This window comes from Eutrigla gurnardus (assembly GCF_963514095.1).
Source record: "Eutrigla gurnardus genome assembly, chromosome: 2".
Classification (NCBI taxonomy): Eukaryota; Metazoa; Chordata; class Actinopteri; order Perciformes; family Triglidae; genus Eutrigla; species Eutrigla gurnardus.
The window spans coordinates 21,463,785-21,483,704 of record NC_139916.1 but is presented as its reverse complement, the minus strand read 5'-3'; the positions used below and the strand labels follow the sequence as shown (position 1 = coordinate 21,483,704).

The following is a 19,920-nucleotide window of genomic DNA, read 5'->3' as shown; positions in this document are numbered from 1 at the left end:
TTACATTTTTTTAAAACTCGAAGATCTCATACTGCTATTGGATGTCTGACGGTTATTCAGCATGCTGCTTTCACGTGCTGTTGGACATTTTTTACAAAATTACGTAAAGTCACTGATTCACTGTCAAAGCAGTATGTTATTGTTGAAGGCAATTGTTTAGAATCACATTCACAATAGTCTGTCTTGTTAAAAACTAAGTTAAATCATTCACATGAGAGTTGTAGCAAGACCTGTGATTCCAAGTGTTTCCTGTAATCATAACATAGGCCAGATTGAAATTGGCTAATGGTCTAAAGATGTTTAATGTTGACGCAATACCATTAAAGTATTACAATCAGATGTGTAATGTTGGATGAAATATAAAAATACACGCGAAGAAGTGTACACTCTTAGGAAGATAGTTGGTTGCTTAGGCGTTTTGGGGAGTACGGGAAGCACGTGAATGCAGCATGTGATCAAACGTTGCAGTGCAGTTTTTTTCGCGGGGAGAGCAGACTGGTCACCATGGGAGACGGAGACTGTTGAACCTGCTTTCGGACCGTACCACTTTATCGAGGGGGCTGTAGCTTGGGGCAGGACCTTAAAGTAGCCTTTCTATGCACCATCGTGTGTTTTGTCGCCTATTGAAAGAGTAATGTTAGCTCGGGTGCGGAAAACGGCAATAAACACACTTCACGGACAGTTTCACTCTCCGTATTGTCTCCGCAGTAGTGGTTCAGTCGGTAACGGTGGGACCTAGGTACGGGACGGGAAGATTTTCTCTCAAGTCAAGTGTTTAAGATAGGCTGCACTTTGTCTGCGCGTGTTTTTATGAAAAGGACCCCGTTGATTTCACTTCGTTTTTTTTTTACAACAGGAGACCATCGAAGTGGAGAGTGGAAATGTTTTCAAGTTAGCCGCGTTCGCATTGCAGGTAAGAAAGAGTTTGTCGCAGGCTTACTACACTGAAATGTTGTCACTCACCCTAAACGCGAATGAAAACGGTCGCGGGGCCGGGGCACGCAGCATTTGAAAACAGTTGTCTCCTGTGGTTGCTTTGGTCGGGGCTTTTGTTAAAGAAACGGTCCCTTTTCATGTTAATATTGACCTCTAAAATGTACGCGTGCTTCGAGGCAGCGTTAGTTTGAGTTTACGGAGAAATATAAACTGTAGTCAAATTAAACGTGTTGACGTTTTATCGTGTAGTTTACCTTTTGTTCCAGATTGAACAAGTAGCTAACATTAGCACAACTGTTAATTTACTGGGTACGTGTGTAAGTCTTGCATTTATTTGTAATACGTTTACTAACTGCAGTATTTCCCCTTTTAAGGAGGCCAAAGGAGAATATACCAGGTAAGAAGTTATTCAAATTTAAACGTATAACGTGGAAAGGTGGAATACTGCCCAAGGTTGTTTTTTTTAATCGAGTTATCTTTTCATTTAAACATGTTTCGAGAGTGCAATTCAGGATAAATCAGCTTAGACGTTAAAGTATTGTCAATGAAAAGCAAAGTAGATGGGTACGTTTTATCATTAAAAGGTTGCATGTACTAAACAGTTGGATATAGATTTGCTGGCAGACAGCAGTACAACTTTCTGTGAACTTGTGTATGTGTGTATATATATATATATATATATATATATTGTGTGTGTATATATTATATAACATGTATAGTGTTGTTTCTATACTCTGATATTGAAGCAGGGTCAGTGCTCACTGTACAAAATGATGATTGTGCATAGCCAGTTAATGTTCAGCTTGACTCAGATTGTTGTTCATGCTTTACTTCCTTGAGTTGTAACATTGAACTGAACCCCTGCTGGGTTGCTGCTATCCTCGTGGTGCAAACAATGCCTTTTAAAATCGGAACACTGACTGTTGAGGCAGATGCATCGTGTTTACACTTTCAACAAAGGCAGTTATTTTGTGCCATGTTGTGATTGCATCACCTCTTAATAAACGTCACATACCCAGACAAACACAGCATATGTGACACTTGTACAAATACACGGACAACTTGTACACCATTTGGTTGATCACACTGGTACGACACTGTACAAAACCTTGATAATCTGTTCGCTAGTGGAGATAATGTGTTCATAGTGGGCTGTGCTCTCAGAGGCTTGACCTGCTGATAAGGTATGTTGTTTTTTTGCCAGCCGTAGGAGTGAAGGGCATTGGCTGTGATTAGTAAACACTGCTCTGTCTGACTGAGTGACTGAGCAGGTTGAAGCAGCACAGCCTGTGTTGTCCCATTGCTTTGCCTCTAAAGGCCTCCCCTCCATTATGTGAACACAAAGATTTGTGCTCTGTAAGGAATTGCGCGTGTACTGTTTGAATGGTGATACATGCAATGCTGAAAATGCAGTTTGACCCCTTGTCAAAACATAGCTTTTGTTCTCTTGCAAAGAAAAAAAAAACATGGCTTCATCAGCTTGTGCTCATTACCAGCCCCATTATTTACATGATTGACCTGATAAAAGTTCATCATTATTCATTGCAGCTTTAGCACAGATTTATGGCTCAGTCTTTTGATTTAAAACTACTTCACCCTGAAGTTAAGTGTGCAGTCTGAACTTTCAGCTCATGTGGGTGTGGGGATGGGCTGTACTTTGTCCTGAATCTGAAAGCACAATAAAAGACAACCTGCCAACAAATTTGGCAGAATCAGCAAGGATGGGAGCGTGTCCAAATTGAGCTGTCTTCTTTCTTTATTTGCACAGATGCTTTCCCGCTTCTCATTCTGATGGTTTCTAGACATTAGGTTGTAAGACACTTAATAACAAACAATGGAGTTGTTTTCCTCAAACTTCTCTTGTATGAAGCAAGGGCCTCATAGTCTATTATCAAAGTGATGCATACCCGCTGTCCTGTGGAAGTATTTCTCATTCTTGTCTGCAAAGTTCTTTTAACTACTGCTTTGAGAAAACATGCCCAGTAAATCCCCTCATAAAGCATGTAATATAAATGTGTCTCCTCTATACTATATCAGCAAAGGGCCCTGGAGCAGTGAGATTAGCTGTGGAGGAGTTGGGGAGACTTCCTCCTCCTACAGCTAGCTGCCTTAAGAGGGATGAGCTAGACCCACTGTCCAATGGTAGACAGCTTGGCGTCAGGAGGACTCACTGTTATTGTGATGGTGTGGGCCAACCCCCTGCTGCGCATTGAATTAATGCACCATCAGGTTTCACATAGTACTTGTATCAAAATTCACCTTCAATATATCAGTATTGCATTGCATCTTCTTCTTACCATACTGATTCACAACACCTGCAGGTATAAACCATAGTAAAATGCAACAAGTTACAACTCCATTTTGAAGTTTGATGAAAGAGCTTTAGAAAATGTTGGAAATCACTGAATTGATTGATGTCCAAAAAAATAATTCTTGTAATAAACTTCAAAAGTAAGCTCAATACATGTTATATGCTGCTATTTATTAACTGCCATAATTTAAATTAATTTGATGTACACAATGCCAGTCATGTTCACATTTTAAAACACATGAACAATATTACACCCAGATTGTTTTAGTCCTCAGTTCAATTCGCAGGTGTGGCCTGTGGCGAGTGGTTCATTCACAGCAACAGGCTCTCTTATTGTGCTCCCTCCACAGTCACCACATCTCAGCCCTGTGGAATAGCTGACACATGAGTATTATCTCTCCCCACGCTGGGTAGGCTGTGCTGGGCTGGGCTGCACCGGGTGTAGGAATTGCCCCCACACTGCAGGCTGAGAGGAGATAACAGACGTAGTAATGAATTCCAGATTGCTGACCGGGCAGCGCGGCTGTGGAGTAGATCACCCCGACAACGCCAGGCCCCCGCTCCCCGTAAAATGTATGCCATCAAACATGCAGTAAAGTGCCGTGGCAGCAAAACTCAGTCAACCTAGGAGAGGTGGCTACAGGGAAGAGTGATTCAAGTGACTCTGCCTGTACAGCAACTCACCCTTGTATTTGTTTAGTAAGCTGGTTCACATAACTGGATCATTATGGCCCTGTCCTACCATGTCAGCGGTTGTTAAATTCAATTATGCTTTGAAGAAAAGGACTTAAATTGATGCTCAAGGTCAAATGGTCATTGGCATGAAATCTTTATATCATGTATGGTCTGACCTCCACATTTTCAGTTCCGTCTCAGAGGCCTGCTTTGCTGTGACCGTTACAATGCATTTCAGGATGGGAAAAAGCTGCCAAGTGCTTGTGAATGGCTTTTGTTAATTTCTCCAGTGGACTGCCCCACTAAGCCAAAGCCCTTTTTGTCCAGCAGAAACTGTAGACACAGTACTCCCTCCTACATGGTGTTGGAGTGAGTCATAGTTCACTATCATAGACCTTGACAGAAACAAACACCACACTTTGTAGCATGGCCACCAGTTTCTCTGTTAAGTACATGAAGCATATTTAGCAGATTGTTTTTGGGTAATCACAACTGTACCCTTAGCATCTGTCATGGTGTCATCAATGGCTAATCTGTGAAGGTCACAAAGTACTGTACCTACAGTACATTACTGCTGAGGAACCTGCATGCATTGACTTTGATATTTAAAAAATTATTTCTCTTAAAAGGTTGCCTGTGATGTAGAGGCCCTGTATGGGCTTTTATAAGTTAAATCTGGCAAGACATGAGTGAAGCTCAAGTTTAGTCTTGGCAAGTAGTACTACTATTTATAGACAAGAAAGATGAAAACAATATCCTGACACTGCACCTAGTCTAAAGGGTTGCAAACATGAATTATTGCTGTCATGCCTTAAGATAGAAATTCAAACCACACTGTGAAAGTACAAGCACATGGAGAAATGTTCTCTGGACATTTTTAGACTTTGAGTTGGGCTTCTTGTGTAAACATCTACCTTTACTTTCCTTGTGGTCTGCATGCTGGTCTGGAGGACTCGGTGCATAACAGGGCACTAAAATGGCTTAATGTAGAGATTACTCTGTATAGGAGAGTTAGTTATTAGGCCATGATAGTATGTCGTGCATCAATCAACAGGAATTACTAGAAAATACTGTTTTTTAATGAATTAATAAATGTGCTGTTCTTAAAGTTTGTATGTGATTTTTTTGTCAGTGCTGAGATTGCCAGATCAGACCTGAAGGAGCTCCCAGTGCTGCCGACCAGAGTATTACGAGAGCATCCATCACTCAATTACTGGTAAGTTTGTGGGAGGGGCAGTTTTGGGGGGGGGGGGGGGGGTACAGGGCCTACAGCTCTGCCCGGTACTTGGCAGATGGTTTTGCCTGATTCGGATTCGGATGACTAATTAATGCCTGGGTTGTGTTAATTACGTTTGCCTATTAGCCCTGCGAGAGCACAGGGAGGTGCTGACAGCCACTGGCTATCTAAAGGATTGCTGTCTGTCTCTTCAATCCACACTCACTGCTGTGTTTGGCCAGAAGTGGAGGGGCAAGCAGAGGAGCAAACGGTCATCTGAGGCTGCTGAAGCAGCTACATTCAGTTTAATATCCAAATTAAAATCACAGTCTTATGGTGCACGGATGAGCACATGAACACACTCTCGCTCTCATTCTGTCTGTTAAGCTGCAATGCGTTTGAAGCCTCGCTATGCTATTAAAAGGGATGATTACAGTGGGAAGTAAATGGGATGCATTTGCAGGAGAGGTAGATGAGAGCCATCAGCAGGCCAGTAGGCCAGACTGCATTTTCTGCATGAGCAGACAGAATTTGTGTTAAAGAAAGAGCCCTCTCACAATTCCTCTGTGGCTGGAATGTGCAACACTTGATGGATTATTCATTAAATGTTTTATCTGTCCATTTGCAGTGAGGACAAAGTGATTGAACATTACAAGAAACTGAAAGGACTGACCAGAGGACAAGCTATTGTGCAGTAAGTTTGAAAATGACTGTAATGTTTTGTTTTTTATTAGCATTTGTGCCCCAATTTATGAAGTACTGCTTCTTATGCCTTAGTTCTCCAGCACCCACGCCAGGCCTACCTGTTTAACATCATGTGTCTAACACCGTGGTGGCTGTTGTCACTGTGCCACAATGTGTCATTAATTAGAGGAGTAGCTCTTAGACTCGGCAGCCAGCCAACCTTGGGAGGATGTCAGTCCTCCACTGTGCTTTTCCCGGGACTGTAACTCCAAGCAACCCGGGGTCATTTACGCTCGGATGATTTGTGCCCTTGAACTGATCAATGCACTCTCTCTGTCATGGCCCTGAAAGAAATCGATCAGCTTGCCACTGCAAATGACTGTGACTTCTCAATGACTGCAGCTTAAATCCCACTCTGTCTGTTGTTAAACAGCCACCAGTTGACAGTGATGAACTGTAAATGGCGAAATTCCTGTTAACCTGTTCCTCCCTCTCTGAAGGTATCTGGCCCTGGTGGAGTGCCTGCCCGCATACGGAGTCCATTATTACCCAGTGAAGGTAACGATGGTGCCCTCAGTCATACAGTAGCTTAACTTTTGAACAAGCTTCTGTCAACATGCAGTTTTAATTTCTTTCTGCATCACATCTAACACATCAATCTAACCTTTATTCAGTTAGAATGTTTAGCATATTTGCTTGATTCTTGAATCATGAGACCTTTTCCTTTTTTTAAATCTGTATGGCAGCTAAAGCATTAACACATGTATATTACTGTAGGAACATACAGGGCTACACTCTGCCTGCTTGGGTGGAGAATACAAACATGCTTAGTACAGAACAACACCTTAAATAATTAAAAAAAGAAGTCAGAATCCAGTAAACCACTGTAGCACATTTAGTTAGCATGTTTTAGTCCGAGGGGACCAAGTAAAGAGCGCTTGCCCCCTATGCACTGCTGAGGTACACTTGAGCAAGGTAGTGGGCGCATTATAGTAGCTTGCATTGCTCCTGACACTAGGATGGGTTCAATGTAGAGGCTAAATTTCACTGTATGCTGTTCTGTGTAACAATAAAAGTTGATTTACATGTTTGATTTACATCCATTCAACGTTCCTTCCTTTTACTTGCTTCTTGTAACTTTCTCTACACAATCTTATTAAAATCAAGGTGTCTGAGGAGATCAAACAGTGGCGTTAAAATGAGTCAGCCAGGCTTGCAGAGAGTTTAAAGCCTTCAGTGTATTTGATCTCTTCTTGTGTTGCTATTGCTGTGAGCCTTAATGGGGTAATTGCTTTGTTACAGGCCCTTTTTCACCCTCCCACCAATAAAGCTACCTCTAATGAGTAGTGGTGTGTGTGTGTGTGTGTGTGTGTGTGTGTGTGTGTTTGTGTGTGTGTGCTTTCATGCAGGACAAACAAGGAATACCGTGGTGGCTGGGAGTCAGCTACAAAGGCATCGGCCAGTACGATTTGCAGGACAAACTGAAGCCAAGGAAGGTAGGTTGACCTCTTTCTACAGCTGCTCTTTTCATCTAAAGTGTCTTAGCTTTCATTTGAAAATCTATTTTTCTTTTTTAAAGCTGAACTTCACCAAACATTTTTCCTTATCCATGTCAAGAATCTAAGGATACAGGATTTCATATCTTGTAGACATAGTGAAGTCCTCTGAGACTAACTTGACTTTTGGACTTCACATATAAACTGAACTTGGGCTTTCATACAGTGACATTTAGTACTCAAGTAAGTAAAATGCCTAATGTTTTAAGTTATTTGCTTGTAGAAGTATGAGCTATTGAGCACTGTTGTGCGTGTGTGTGTGTGTGTATGTATATATACTTTGCTAGTTCAAAGCACAGCTTTCATCGCCATGCCTCTTGTTAGCTGGTTAATGATCCATCCACACTGTAAATAGGTGTAATTAAGCCCCTGGTTCCCATGTCAGTCAGGAGAAAGAGGAAGGCAGATGGGAATATATTTTGGAGTATCAGTATGTGCTGTGAGCTGTCAAGGCTGTAGGTGTGAGAGCAAATAGCATACACTACTAGCATTGGAGTGAATAGTCATAGGTATATAAAGAGCATAACCTTGAATACAGTTTAAAGGGGAAAGTGCACAAATACTTACACTCTCAGCCTGAAATAGTGTAGAATGTTCCCTTTTTTATTATAAAAGCATATCATTGGGGCAATATACTATGAGAGTGAATTAATATCATTTATTGCAGTCATTTGTAACTGAAAAAAAAAACAATTATGTACCACAAGTATCAAAACGGTACCTTAAAGAAGCATTTATTTCACTTTGAAGGGGAAAAGATCAGACACATCTTTCTTAAAGCTATGATGGATATGAAGCTACTATTCTAGTGTGTAGGTGGCCCATCATGTGCCTGTCATGGTGCATCTATGAATAAATTACTTTCAATACAATAATGTACTGCTCCTGTTCTACTACTTTTTTGAGTCTGTACTTGTGTCTGAGATTCCTCTCCCTTTTATGTTATAGAGTCTCAACCAAGCATTTCTCCCCGGCTTCTTTCATTAGACTCATCGTTGCTGCCGTTATATGGCAGAGACCTGTTGGCCTAACAGGGTGTGCTTTTTCACTTTTACACTGAGGCATTAATGGGCACAGCCACCATATATCTCCCCAACCCTCCAATGGAAGGTGTAATTATGGTTCTCAGTGGGAAGGAGTAGGCCTCTAGGACTGGAGGTTGGCCCTCTGCCAAGCGGGTGTGTGGGCTTTTGGAGTTGGGGCACAGCAATTAGGGTGTTGGGGTGCTGGGAGGGTTCAAAACTCTTCCTTCTCCAACTCCTGCACATAAAGAGGGCATAGTTTTAATTCTGTCAATGAAATGCAGTTGTAGCACTTTCGCTACACAAGACAAACTGGACTAAACAAAAACAGTAGCACAATCCTGTAGTTAATTTAAAAAAAATGTTTTTACATTAGGAGGAAGGTTAACAGCAGCACCAAAACATCCTCCTAGGTCATTCGACTCTTTTGGTGGCATTTGGTCTGGGTGGTCAGCCATGGGCAGTTACCGTCTCAAGGTCGCTCACCCTTAATTTATTCAATCCTACACATCCTCCTCCAGTGTAGATTTGTTTATTTATAACATATGTAATAAAGATGACAAGACAAAGAATAAAGACAAGAATGTAACTAAATTCATGGACGCTACCGGCCGTAGCATGTAATGTACATACAGCGAACACTGGGCAAACATCCTGGACTGCTAATCACTACTCCACCATGCAGCCCCTCGCAAGTTTCTTATTATGGGAAAAATGTTGCACACTGATAATTGGTAATATATTGCGACCTTTCTTTTGCCTTGAAGAGAGCCCTGTATATTTGGTGAACATTGGTAGTGCTTCCTGCCTCAGTTCACAGCCTTGTATTCAACCTAGCCCATCCCTCCTTGCCCTCTGCCCAGCCCCTCTCAGCATGCTGCATTCATTATGGTAATCTATGTGTGTGTCTCGGAGGGAACACAATTGATCAAACAATGCAAACAATGATCTGTGTTGGAGGCTGGATTTAGAGGCGTTACTGGCGGGAGCTCAGCAGTTGTGTTTTTTTTTTGTTTTGTTTTATAAATATATATACATCTTTTTTTTAATAATTGAAAGCACTACAGTATAGATTAATGTCATACTATCTTCTCTGCATGCATGCCAGTTTCATCACTGTATTGAATAGCCTGGATCTTAAAAGGCCATTCTCCATGCTGTGTTTTAGAGAAGTGGCACATTTAGTAATGTGAATACCCTGTCATTTCCATTACGTTTAGATGCAGTGTATGCAAAGATCTGGCCGGGGGGGGGGCAACGAATGAATAGGAGATGCAGGATGCCAAAAGGAGAGACAACATGTTATGTAGGAACCTGAATAAGTTCATTATTTGAGGAATGCAAATGGAGGCACAGCAGTGCTTGAACTAGAAAAGTGTGTGTCATGGATTGAAGCAGATGGCAATTCGAGAATTAATTCTTCCTGAATTAAACCAGGAGACTTTTCTGTCCCTGTTCCTCTCTCTGTGTCACTCTCCCAGTGGGCATGGGACACTCACTGAGATCACATGCTGCTTCACGCATATGGTGAGCCAGCAGAACCAAAATAAATCCCCAGTTTACTATGGGTGACAGCCTCTGGGTAATAATGACATGATATAAGAGCCTTAAAAGAAGTTAAGTGTTTCAGTACCAAACAAGAAAGTAAAAATTAAGTTTAAATGAAGACTGAACAGATACTCTTCGGTCATTTTCATTTTGATTCAACTTCACATTTAAAACAATGTGTCATGTTGTGGAAACATACAGTTGCCAACCAGCCAGAGCCCTTTTGTGACGCGTTATGTGAAGGGTGGGGCAGATCTTTTTCTGTACAGGCGTGTGAGTCAGAGCCTTTGACACATTTTCATCCATGTTTGATTTTGTGGACTCGGGGCCCTGGGGTTCCTTGGGTTGTGGGTGTGAGCTGTATCTGAACAGCCTGATCCCATCTGAAACCACAGGCATTTCTGGCTGACTTCCTGTAATGAAATGTTTGGCAAAAACATGGGAGATTAAATACTAAAGATAGAAGATACAGAAATGCAGTGTATTCACTCATACCATGAGTATTGTTAAGCTGGCAGCTTTGTTTTCTCTACCTACAAGTTGATTGATTGAAGTAAACTTACTTGAGTGCAGAATGATGTTCTATAGAAATACATCTATACAACAGAACCTTCTGAAGTTGTGTTTATGAACTAAGAAAGTGCTCTTTAAGAGGACTACCTGCGGACTCCAATGCTTGTAGAGACTGAGGTGTGTCGCATCCTTGAAATATTTTTGCAGTTCTTGAGCAGCAGTCACAGGAGAGTCCTCTATTAGTTTCATCAATGCGCTGGCACACAGGTGTGGAGTTTCTCTAATAGGATATAGGCCCGTTGAAAGTGTGTCTACTGTCTAGGCCTTTGTTCCAGATGTGTTGTTGTTACGATGCTAGTGATAGTGGCTAGAAGGTGTGAATTGTCATGGGGTCCCCTCTGCAGTGGGGTGAGCTTTTTGGAAGTGTCCTGCTGGACAGGTGGTTCCCACTGTTCATTGAATGCCATCTCTTCATTTCAATGGTAGACTGACCATGTAATACTCATAATTATGAATTACGAAGGCAATGCTGTTATACTTTGACAATAAATCCAACTTTAAGTGTTATAATAGCAGCGAATAATAGCAGTGTGGTTTAGTAGAAAGAAACATGCTTGCTTGCTAGTGTTTGTAAAACATAGTGCAGTGTTTTTTTCTGCCTGGTTAAGTGGCCTGACAGAGTGCTCTCTTTCCACATGAAAGCGAAGGGAGCCCTTGCTATTAATGATTAGACCATAGTAACAGATTCCTAACATGTTTGCCCTTGTGGGGGAGATGGTGATAGTAGATTGAGCCACACAGCGCGGCTTTGTGTGGTATTTACAATATGAAAAGCAGAGAACTTCCCTGGTAGAGGTGGAGTATTGTAAGTCTTTGTGGAATTGATCTATCTGTCAGTGCCAGTAAGTATAGCAGAGATTAAATGTCTTCAAACAAGGAAACACCGAGCCTAGCAAATACAACCTGCTCATCTGGTCTGACTAAAACGGAAGTGAATTGTGTAGGAGAGAGAGAGGGAGAGAGAGCTGTGCCGAGCCGCAAAGGCAGCCTGAGGTATCTGTGATGTCAGAGGAGGAGGGCTGGTTAAAGGGGCGTGGTCAGCTCAGCTGAAACTCTTGCAACACCTATCTGGCTCCCTGAGATCAGACAAGAGAGAGTATTGTTCGAGGAAGCTCTAGCCCTGTGGGAAACTCAGTCAAAGGATCCAATACAAGCCCAGGAGAATTCAGCAGGGATTTGATAAGCGCAAAATTACCCTTCACGGTAAGCCTTTTCCTTGGGCCCAACTATTACCTGTTTGGCTGTTTGAAATATACACTACGGTAGTAATGTTTTATTTTCTCCTTGTGCTCCTCTAAATGTTCTCTTTAGTGTGGTGTTGTCCTTGCTCTATGGGACCTAGAAACAGACACTCTGTCATTGTGTGAACCACTAAAAAGGAGGTGTTATAGTTTGTTCATGAATTATACTCAGCAGATATGCTTGTCCCAGTGTTGGTGGGAGGAATTTATTTAGTGAGCCCAGTATCAGTGGAGTAGATATTTCAAACTGACACAGAAAAGTCCTGCCTCTGTTTCACTCCACAGCACAATGTAATGAGAAACTGGCCTGCTGCCTGGCACGATTTTGCTCCATGCAGTCGCAGCAGCATTATAATTGCACCTGTGTTAGCCCAAACCTACACTTGACTGGCTGGCCCACTGAGCCCCATTCACAGCTTCAGCTGTTATGTTTCTGCTAATGTTGCAAGTTAACTGGAAACTAATTGTGCTAAAAAGAAAGCTTCTGTGGTTTAAGCAAGGCCAGTTGTTTTAATACCTGCCTCCCTGTTGTGTTGTATTTTGGCTTATATGGGAAGCTTCTACATTTTAATGAGTAAATTGATGTGACTGTGTTTTATAGCTTTTCTGTATCAAATTACATTTCTGTTTTGTGTAGAGTAAATCCACATTTTAATTATTAGTCCTGTGTTGGCTTGTGCATTCACTGATGTGTCATGTCTCTCTTACCCTCCCCCCCCTCCCTCTCTGCCAAACTGTCTCGTTCTCTCTGCAGCTGTATCAGTGGAAGCAGTTAGAGAATTTGTATTTCCGCGAGAAGAAATTTGCTGTTGAAGTGAACGACCCACACAGGTCAGAGAAGTCTAACGGCTTAATCTATCTTTACTGACGTTAATATGACATTTTCACAGTTTTGAATGTGTTCCCATTTTAAATGCCCCTTGCTACAAATGTCCTACACCTTACACACTGTGAAGGGCATCGGCAGCCAGTGGCCCATTTAGGACACCATGTTAATAGTTGTAGCTGGGCTGTGTTTTCCTGCTGTTTTTTGGCCACTTTAGTATTCTATGTTTGCTATATGTCCCCTACCCCTCACAGTAGAGGTGGGAGAAATAATAGATTCTATCATGCATCACGATGCTTTGTTGAATGATTCTGCATCGATGCAGTAAAGTCTAGAATCTTACCACACAAGTAATGTAGCACATCAACTCATCATACACATAGGAATTGGTTTGAACTATTTGAAGGAAAAATCATATTCATTCATCATTATATTTAAATCCAAAATAGAGCTGCATCGGGAATCATTTAATAATTTAATCGTGACCCTCTGGATCATAATCGAATCATGAAGTGACTGGCGATTCCCACCACTACCTGACAGAAGGTTTAATAAAAATGTAAATTAGTGTCTGGTTCAAAAATTAGTTTGATGTTGATTTCCTTCTCTTCAGTATATTATTACACTAATTACCACACATTTAATTGGACTAAGATCTAAATGATCTAAAAATGATACATTCTAATTATTTTTAATTAAAGCCTTGTTAATCTACCAATAACTCTTTAGTGTTTGTGTGCAGATGTTGGAACAGATTCACTTCTCGGCTCAGTACTGAATGTTTATATTAATATCTTCTACAGAGCAACAGTGACTAAGCGAACCTTCGGACAGACTGGTCTGGTTATTCACACATGGTATGCCAGCCACTCTCTGATTAAAACCATCTGGGTGATGGCCATTAGTCAGCATCAGTTCTACCTGGACAGGAAGCAAAGCAAAGTGAGTGTCTTTTTTCTCCTCACAGATCCACTTTACTTCATTCACATTTCCTGTCAAATGTAGTTAAAAACGGACTAATACTGTCTAATGCTTGAGCTGTACAGAGATCTTTCCCCGTGTTAAGAGACCCGCATAGGTGACCCACCTACAGATCAGGGTCAAGAGTGTGTTTGGCTTAGGAAAGTCTCACAGGCAAATAGCATTGTACTGCTCATCATGTGATACACCACCTGATCCATGTCCATGCCTGTGACTTGTGTAAATAGCTTGATTGACAGGTGAGGTTTAATGTAAATAAGTCCTGTGCTAGACAGCCTTATGGTGGGAAATTGTCACATCCTTGGTCTATTGAACCTGAAGTAACAGCCGGTTAGGTAGCTTAAATTTAAAAAGCACAAGAGCTTGTAATTGAGTAGAAGATGTTTATCACTCTGCCAATACAGTCATTGTAGGAGTGCCCAGTATAATTCAAGGATCATTTATTGCCATTGCCTTGAAACACAATGCACTGTGAAATGCAGCTGTAGCCCAGTTAATACACAAGCAAAAACACGACAAAGAATGCAAACAGCAGCAAAAAAAAACTATACACTTTTCTGGGCAGATAACATGGCTGGCAGCATAATATTCAAAATTCTTTGACTATGTTTGAGCTCCAAGCATCATTGATGTAAAAAACCTGAGTCCACCTGCTCTCTGTCTTGCGGTCTGCGTCTGCCTGTTAAGTGCAGCTCGATCCGGGTCACCCCAATGGAGCCAGCTCTCTGTAAAGATGTGGGTAGAGCAGTCAAGGACCTCCCATTGCTGTGTTAACCTGAAGTCTTTTTCATCCATCTTATTTTCTTGTGAGCAGATTGCAGGAACAACCTGGGTAGTGGAGTAGCCATAGGTCCGAGCTGGGTTTGCTTAGCTTTCGTCTCGACAAGCCTGCTCTTCCCAACGCAGTCAAGTTTTTGGGGTGGTCTTTGGTACAGCAGGTCTGGCTGGGTGATCGGCCATGGGTGGGGATAGTCTCAAGGTCCACTGCCCTTAATCAAACCCCCACACTTCCTTTGCTGATGTTGCCTGTTTTGCCTCGTCTGTGGCTTAAGAGGAAACATATTCAACCCAAAGTAAACTACAATTTGCCATATGAAATGGAACGTTTGGAAGGGATACATGTTTTTTTATGACCACACCATTGATAATACATAGTTAAAGGCACAGTGTGTTCACAGCCTAGGTGCTTGTTCAAGTTTTGTTTTCCGAATCCCCTGAAGATACACTCGTGGCACATGTGCTTGTGCTTATGATACATATTTGCTGAGCATCGGAGCTATTATACAGCATAAGTGGTGTGCGATGTGCAGCTTGTGGTGGAGATGGATGAGTGTGTGGCTGCAGTCAAATGAGGTTATTCAGCCACTGTCTCCATCAAAGGCAGATGGTGTGTCGGCGTTCATCCAGGAATAGAGCCCACACTGATTGATGAGAGAGCAGTGCACTTGGAGTACCAAGCATGCAAATGGACCTGCCACTATTACAGTGTGCTATCATTAAAATGAAGTACTCACAATCCCTCCTCCACTCCTCTCATTCCTCCTCCTAACTGTGTCCTCTCTCCCCAACAGTCAAACATGACCACAACCAGGAGTTCAGGAGACATCGCCATGGACCTGACAGAGATCTGTGCCCCGCGGATCAGCAAACTTTCCAGCATTGAGAGCAGAGACCAGCTTATCATGGCCAGCAATGGAAGCCTCATCTCAGCCGGTAAACCGAGAGTTAATCAGCTAATGGCCACTGTTCCACATCAGAATGATATGTGATGATTTATGGCTATAATCTCCTTCCAGGTTCAGCTGACTCTGAAGTCAGCGACGAACAGAAAAAAGAGAAGGTTGCCGAATTGAAAAAGAAAGAAAAGGACCTTCAAGACACACTGACACAGAAACTTGAAGAACTGAAGAAGATCTGCATGAGAGAAGCTGTAAGTGTCTCTCTCATTCTCTTACTTTTGAATGATGTTTAAAACGTCCACACTCAGCTGACTGTTGGTTGATGTTCTCATTCACAGGAGCTTACGGGAAGATTGCCCAAAGAGTATCCCTTGGCCACTGGTGAGAAGGCTCCTCACGTACGACGCCGTGTTGGGACAGCCTTCAAGCTGGATGACCTTTTCCCTTATGATGAGGTTCGTACACCTATTGTTGTGCTGTGATATATTCCTGTTATGTAATTTAGAATGACATGCTTTGTGAAAACACACTTCCACCACTATGTTTGTTAGCCTGTAGACCATTTGGTTCATTTCAATTTTTGAAATGAGGCTTAAGAGTTTAATATGTATTTTGAGGCTTACATTGCGTAATGCTTTGCATGAAACATTTGTTCGGATTTGGAGCTGGTTTCCATCTGCAAGTCAAATGGGGAATATTTATTTGATTGAGAATATATTTGTGAATGTGAATGTGTCAGCACACTGAACATGAAATGCTTTGAAGATGTGTTCCATGTTGCGTCTGGGAGATGTTAAAAGTCTGTTTCTTTGTTCAGAGTATTGCCGTTGACAGGATCTGTCTTTATTTTCTGGGAAATTCCCTGTTAACTGTGTGTATGTGTTGTGTGTTTCCTGCAGGACCCACATCTGAGGAATCTGGAGAGCAGGTTTGCCTTGCAGCAGAAGATAGTAGAAGCAGCAATCAAGCTATCCAACGAGTGCGACCTTGGCAAGACAGTGAAGAAAAAGAGGCGAAACAACTGTCTGGATGCAATGAGGAAGCTGGAGGAGATTGAGAAGGAGATCAATGCCTACAGGATCAAGAAAGGACAGAAACCCACCCAGAGAGCATCACTGATCTTAGCAGGTAGATATCATCAATAACTGATGTGAAAACTGTACTGGCTATGGTTTACTTGCGAATCAAAGCTTTGAATTTGTTTTTAAGAACTGAGAATTTTTGATAAGTGGAAATTGATGTGAAAAGTGGAATATCTAAGACGTCTCTGAGGACCGTATCCTGCTTTCTGTTATCAGACGATGTCAACCCTTCAGATCTCAGCTCTCTATCTGACAGCCTCACTTTGGATGATGGTAAGTGCCGAGATATAGTCATGCTCAGCCTGCATGCGTTTACTCCCCCATGTAATGCATTTGAAATGAGTTTTAATCAAGCAATAACTTTTATCTTTCAGATGATGACTTCAGTTCCCAGAGGCAGCGGTCCAGATCGGTTCAGTATTCCCCAAGACCACACCATGCAGATACTCTGGACATCCACTACAACAATGACAGACGAGTCTCTGCCAGTGACCAGCATGCAGACAACAGGTATACAAGCTGGCACTGACACCCATGGAATTAAATGTAGTAATATATACATTTTCAGTGTATGTCTGACAGTTGTTTTTGTAGACACTCTAAGCATGGAGCATGTACAGACCTGTAGAGTAGATCCAGAGCTACATTCCTGCCAGTTGCCTCCTCCCTCCTTATCCCGCCTCTCCAACAATCTCCCTCTTATCAGCCCAACACACAATTTTAAAAATAGATGGAAAAGGAACATGTCGCTGCCTGTGAAGGAGCAGACAACAATTCCTAGCTGAGAGGAAAGAAGAAAACAGGAAAGTGGTCTGGAAACTTAATTTAAATGGCAGCTACTTTATGACCGTGTACAAAATTATATAAGTGATTGAATCTCTTTTCAAACAGTCATGTTTGCTGTTTATGAAAAGAGAGTGATCAATGGACTCTGTAAGGGCAGGCACTCAGGTGTAAGTGATCACTAAAATCACCTGCGGGGTTTTTTTTCTCCCTCAGCAAATGAAGAGAAGGTAGAGATGTCTTATCTGAATAAAAAGCTCTGCCCTAAAGAGGTGAATGCCCTGAAAACATTGTTCTTATCTGTGTTCCAGATTAAATTACAGCCAAGTCCAGGAATCACTCCACTACAGTCACTGTGATACCTTATCAAGCCACAGCAGCCCGTTTAAACAGACTTCCAGACAGCCACGTGATGCCCGCAGCATGCCCCCCACCCCCCTCCTCACCCGCAATGCCTACAGCAGCACCCAGCTCAGGTAGGGTCCTCTTCAGTGTATTTTTTTGTTTTTTACTTTTTCATTCAAATATCTGCCTCTTCAGCTCTTGGAGCCGTTTACTCACCAGTTGTGCTGTTTACATCCTGGTTGTGTTTGTGGGGGACATTTTCAACACAGTCTATGGGAAACCACTTCCACATCCCATCTGCTAATAACTCCATCCATCCATCCATCGTCTACCGCTTATCCTGTATTCAGGGTCGCGGGGGGGCTGGAACCAATCTCAGCAGACATTGAACGAAGGCAGGGGACACCCTGGACAGGTCGCCAGTCTATCACAGGGCCGACATGTAGAGACCATTCACACTCACATTCACACCTACGGGCAATTTAGAGTCATCAATGAACCTATCCTCATCCTGCATGTCTTTGGACTGTGGGAGGAAGCCGGAGAACCCGGAGAGAACCCACGCTTACACGGGGAGAACATGCAAACTCCACACAGAAGGAACCCGAGCCAAAACCGGGAAGCAAACCCTCTCGCTGTGAGGCGACAGTGCTACCCACTACACCACCTGCAGCCCTGCTAATAACTCAATGAATGAAAACGGGATTCTTTTCAAATGAATGTTTTGTTGAACATCTTTTAAAGAGTGTTTTTCATTTGCAGATCAGAGGATGCCCCTCAACATTTCCGCCAGCGTAGCGGTAGTCTGGAGTCCCAGTCTCAGTTTGTGACAGAAACAGAACCTCCTGTGCCAACGTTCACCTTCTCCCCAGCCCGACGCAGCAACAGCACTGAGGTCCTTGATGATGGCTCCTCCTACACAAGCCAGTCCAGTGTGGAGTACAGCGTCCCCGGTAACCACAGGCGAAGAGCTAGAGGTCGCCACAGAAAAGACTTGTACGCCAATACGGGAAGCATGCCCAACCTGGCTCAGCCGGACACCCGAAGCCATGCCTACCAACCACGGGCCAGACCTACCACGACAGCCTACTATGTGACGGGTTATCCCAGCTACGTGGAACCAGAGCCTTACGCCAATGGAGTGTACATGTATGACAATGAAATGGAAGGACACTATAATGTCAATCCTTCATACCACCACGTCACCCCAACAGCTTACCAAAGCCACGACATGCACAGTCACTACACCAGTGACGAGATGGACGGCATGTCACAGAACCCTTACGCCACACTGCGGCCACCGAGAAACCGGCATGCGCCCCGTGGCAACGAGCCGGTCGGCAAGAACATCCAGAAGGCTTTGGTGGCTGAACATTTAAGAGGCTGGTACCATCGCAACGCAGTACACAAACAGGCAGCGTACAACTATGACTACGACAGAGGCTCTCAGCAGAGCCTGGGCTATCAGACCATGCCTGCACCCCACAACAACAGGAACATAGCCTACTCCTCAGGTAAGATCCCTGCACCATTACACATGACGCTCTAGTGCATTATGTTGTTGACCCTGGGTTCACATGTAGGTAGGTCAGTTGCTGACTTGTACACATTTTTTCCTCCAGTGTCCTCAGTGTCCTCGGGTGGAAACTGGCACAGTCACATGAGTGGTGGTGGTGGTGGTATGTCAGAATATGACATGCCCATGCACGCGCCGCAGTCCTACTCTTACAGTACAGCCCCCTACAGCCACTCCGCCCACAACAGGTGAGAAAACCCAAACAACCTCAACTCATCTGCTTATCCAATAAGCCACTCCCTGATCCTCCTTATCCTAACATAAGCACTACTGTTTAATTACCTAGAATGGATGGCTGCAGAAAATATAAGCTTTCATTTGGTGTTGTTATCCCTTACACACAACAGAACGGTGGACTGATGTATAGCTTTTCTTCCTAATGTATACCTTTTCTTCAACTTCAACCATAGGTTAGAAAGTCAGAAAACATCCATCTGCTTAATATAGCAGCCTGGTTCAGCAGTAGGATTATAGGATCTATGCAGCCAGCAGTCAGTTCTTCCTCAGAGCTTAAGACTGGTTCTGCTCTCCTCCTTAACTGTCCACTGGCCCCTGCTTTCTTATAGATATGGCACCTCCCAGCCTTTTAAGGGTTCCTGGCAAAGCCCTGATGGCCGGAGGCGCTGTGCCTTTTTCCCTGCTAGTTCTTCCTCCTCAGCTTCCTCCTCCACTTCCTCCCTACCCTCCTCCTCCTTTCCCTCCTCCTCCTACTCCCCCGGGTGTCGGGTCAGGCAGGTGGCCTCCAGCCCTGCGCAGCCACAATCCTCCCGAGGGCACAGGCTCAGTAAGGTGTCCTTTGCTAAAGGTAGTTCATAGTAAGTAAACAGAAACGACCGGAGCCTGTGCGTTTGCTTCTTTCCGTTTGTCTGCAACGTGACTCCATAGT

General features: G+C 43.1%; 1 protein-coding gene across 2 annotated transcripts in view; it reads left to right on the top strand.

The window, feature by feature from the left end:
- frmd4ba (FERM domain containing 4Ba) overlaps positions 1 to 19,920 on the top strand; it is a 43,101-nt gene that overhangs the window by 21,173 nt on the left and 2,008 nt on the right. For both annotated transcript variants that reach the window (XM_084037615.1, XM_084037614.1), the window contains exons 6-23: positions 857 to 913; positions 1,311 to 1,333; positions 5,055 to 5,138; positions 5,767 to 5,832; positions 6,323 to 6,380; positions 7,232 to 7,318; positions 12,517 to 12,593; positions 13,392 to 13,530; positions 15,141 to 15,282; positions 15,366 to 15,499; positions 15,587 to 15,703; positions 16,148 to 16,376; positions 16,547 to 16,603; positions 16,705 to 16,840; positions 17,425 to 17,589; positions 18,221 to 18,972; positions 19,081 to 19,222; positions 19,601 to 19,849. In XM_084037615.1, the coding sequence (XP_083893741.1) occupies positions 857 to 913; positions 1,311 to 1,333; positions 5,055 to 5,138; positions 5,767 to 5,832; positions 6,323 to 6,380; positions 7,232 to 7,318; positions 12,517 to 12,593; positions 13,392 to 13,530; positions 15,141 to 15,282; positions 15,366 to 15,499; positions 15,587 to 15,703; positions 16,148 to 16,376; positions 16,547 to 16,603; positions 16,705 to 16,840; positions 17,425 to 17,589; positions 18,221 to 18,972; positions 19,081 to 19,222; positions 19,601 to 19,849 (2,714 nt within the window). The remainder of the gene's footprint in view (positions 1 to 856; positions 914 to 1,310; positions 1,334 to 5,054; positions 5,139 to 5,766; positions 5,833 to 6,322; positions 6,381 to 7,231; positions 7,319 to 12,516; positions 12,594 to 13,391; positions 13,531 to 15,140; positions 15,283 to 15,365; positions 15,500 to 15,586; positions 15,704 to 16,147; positions 16,377 to 16,546; positions 16,604 to 16,704; positions 16,841 to 17,424; positions 17,590 to 18,220; positions 18,973 to 19,080; positions 19,223 to 19,600; positions 19,850 to 19,920) is intronic.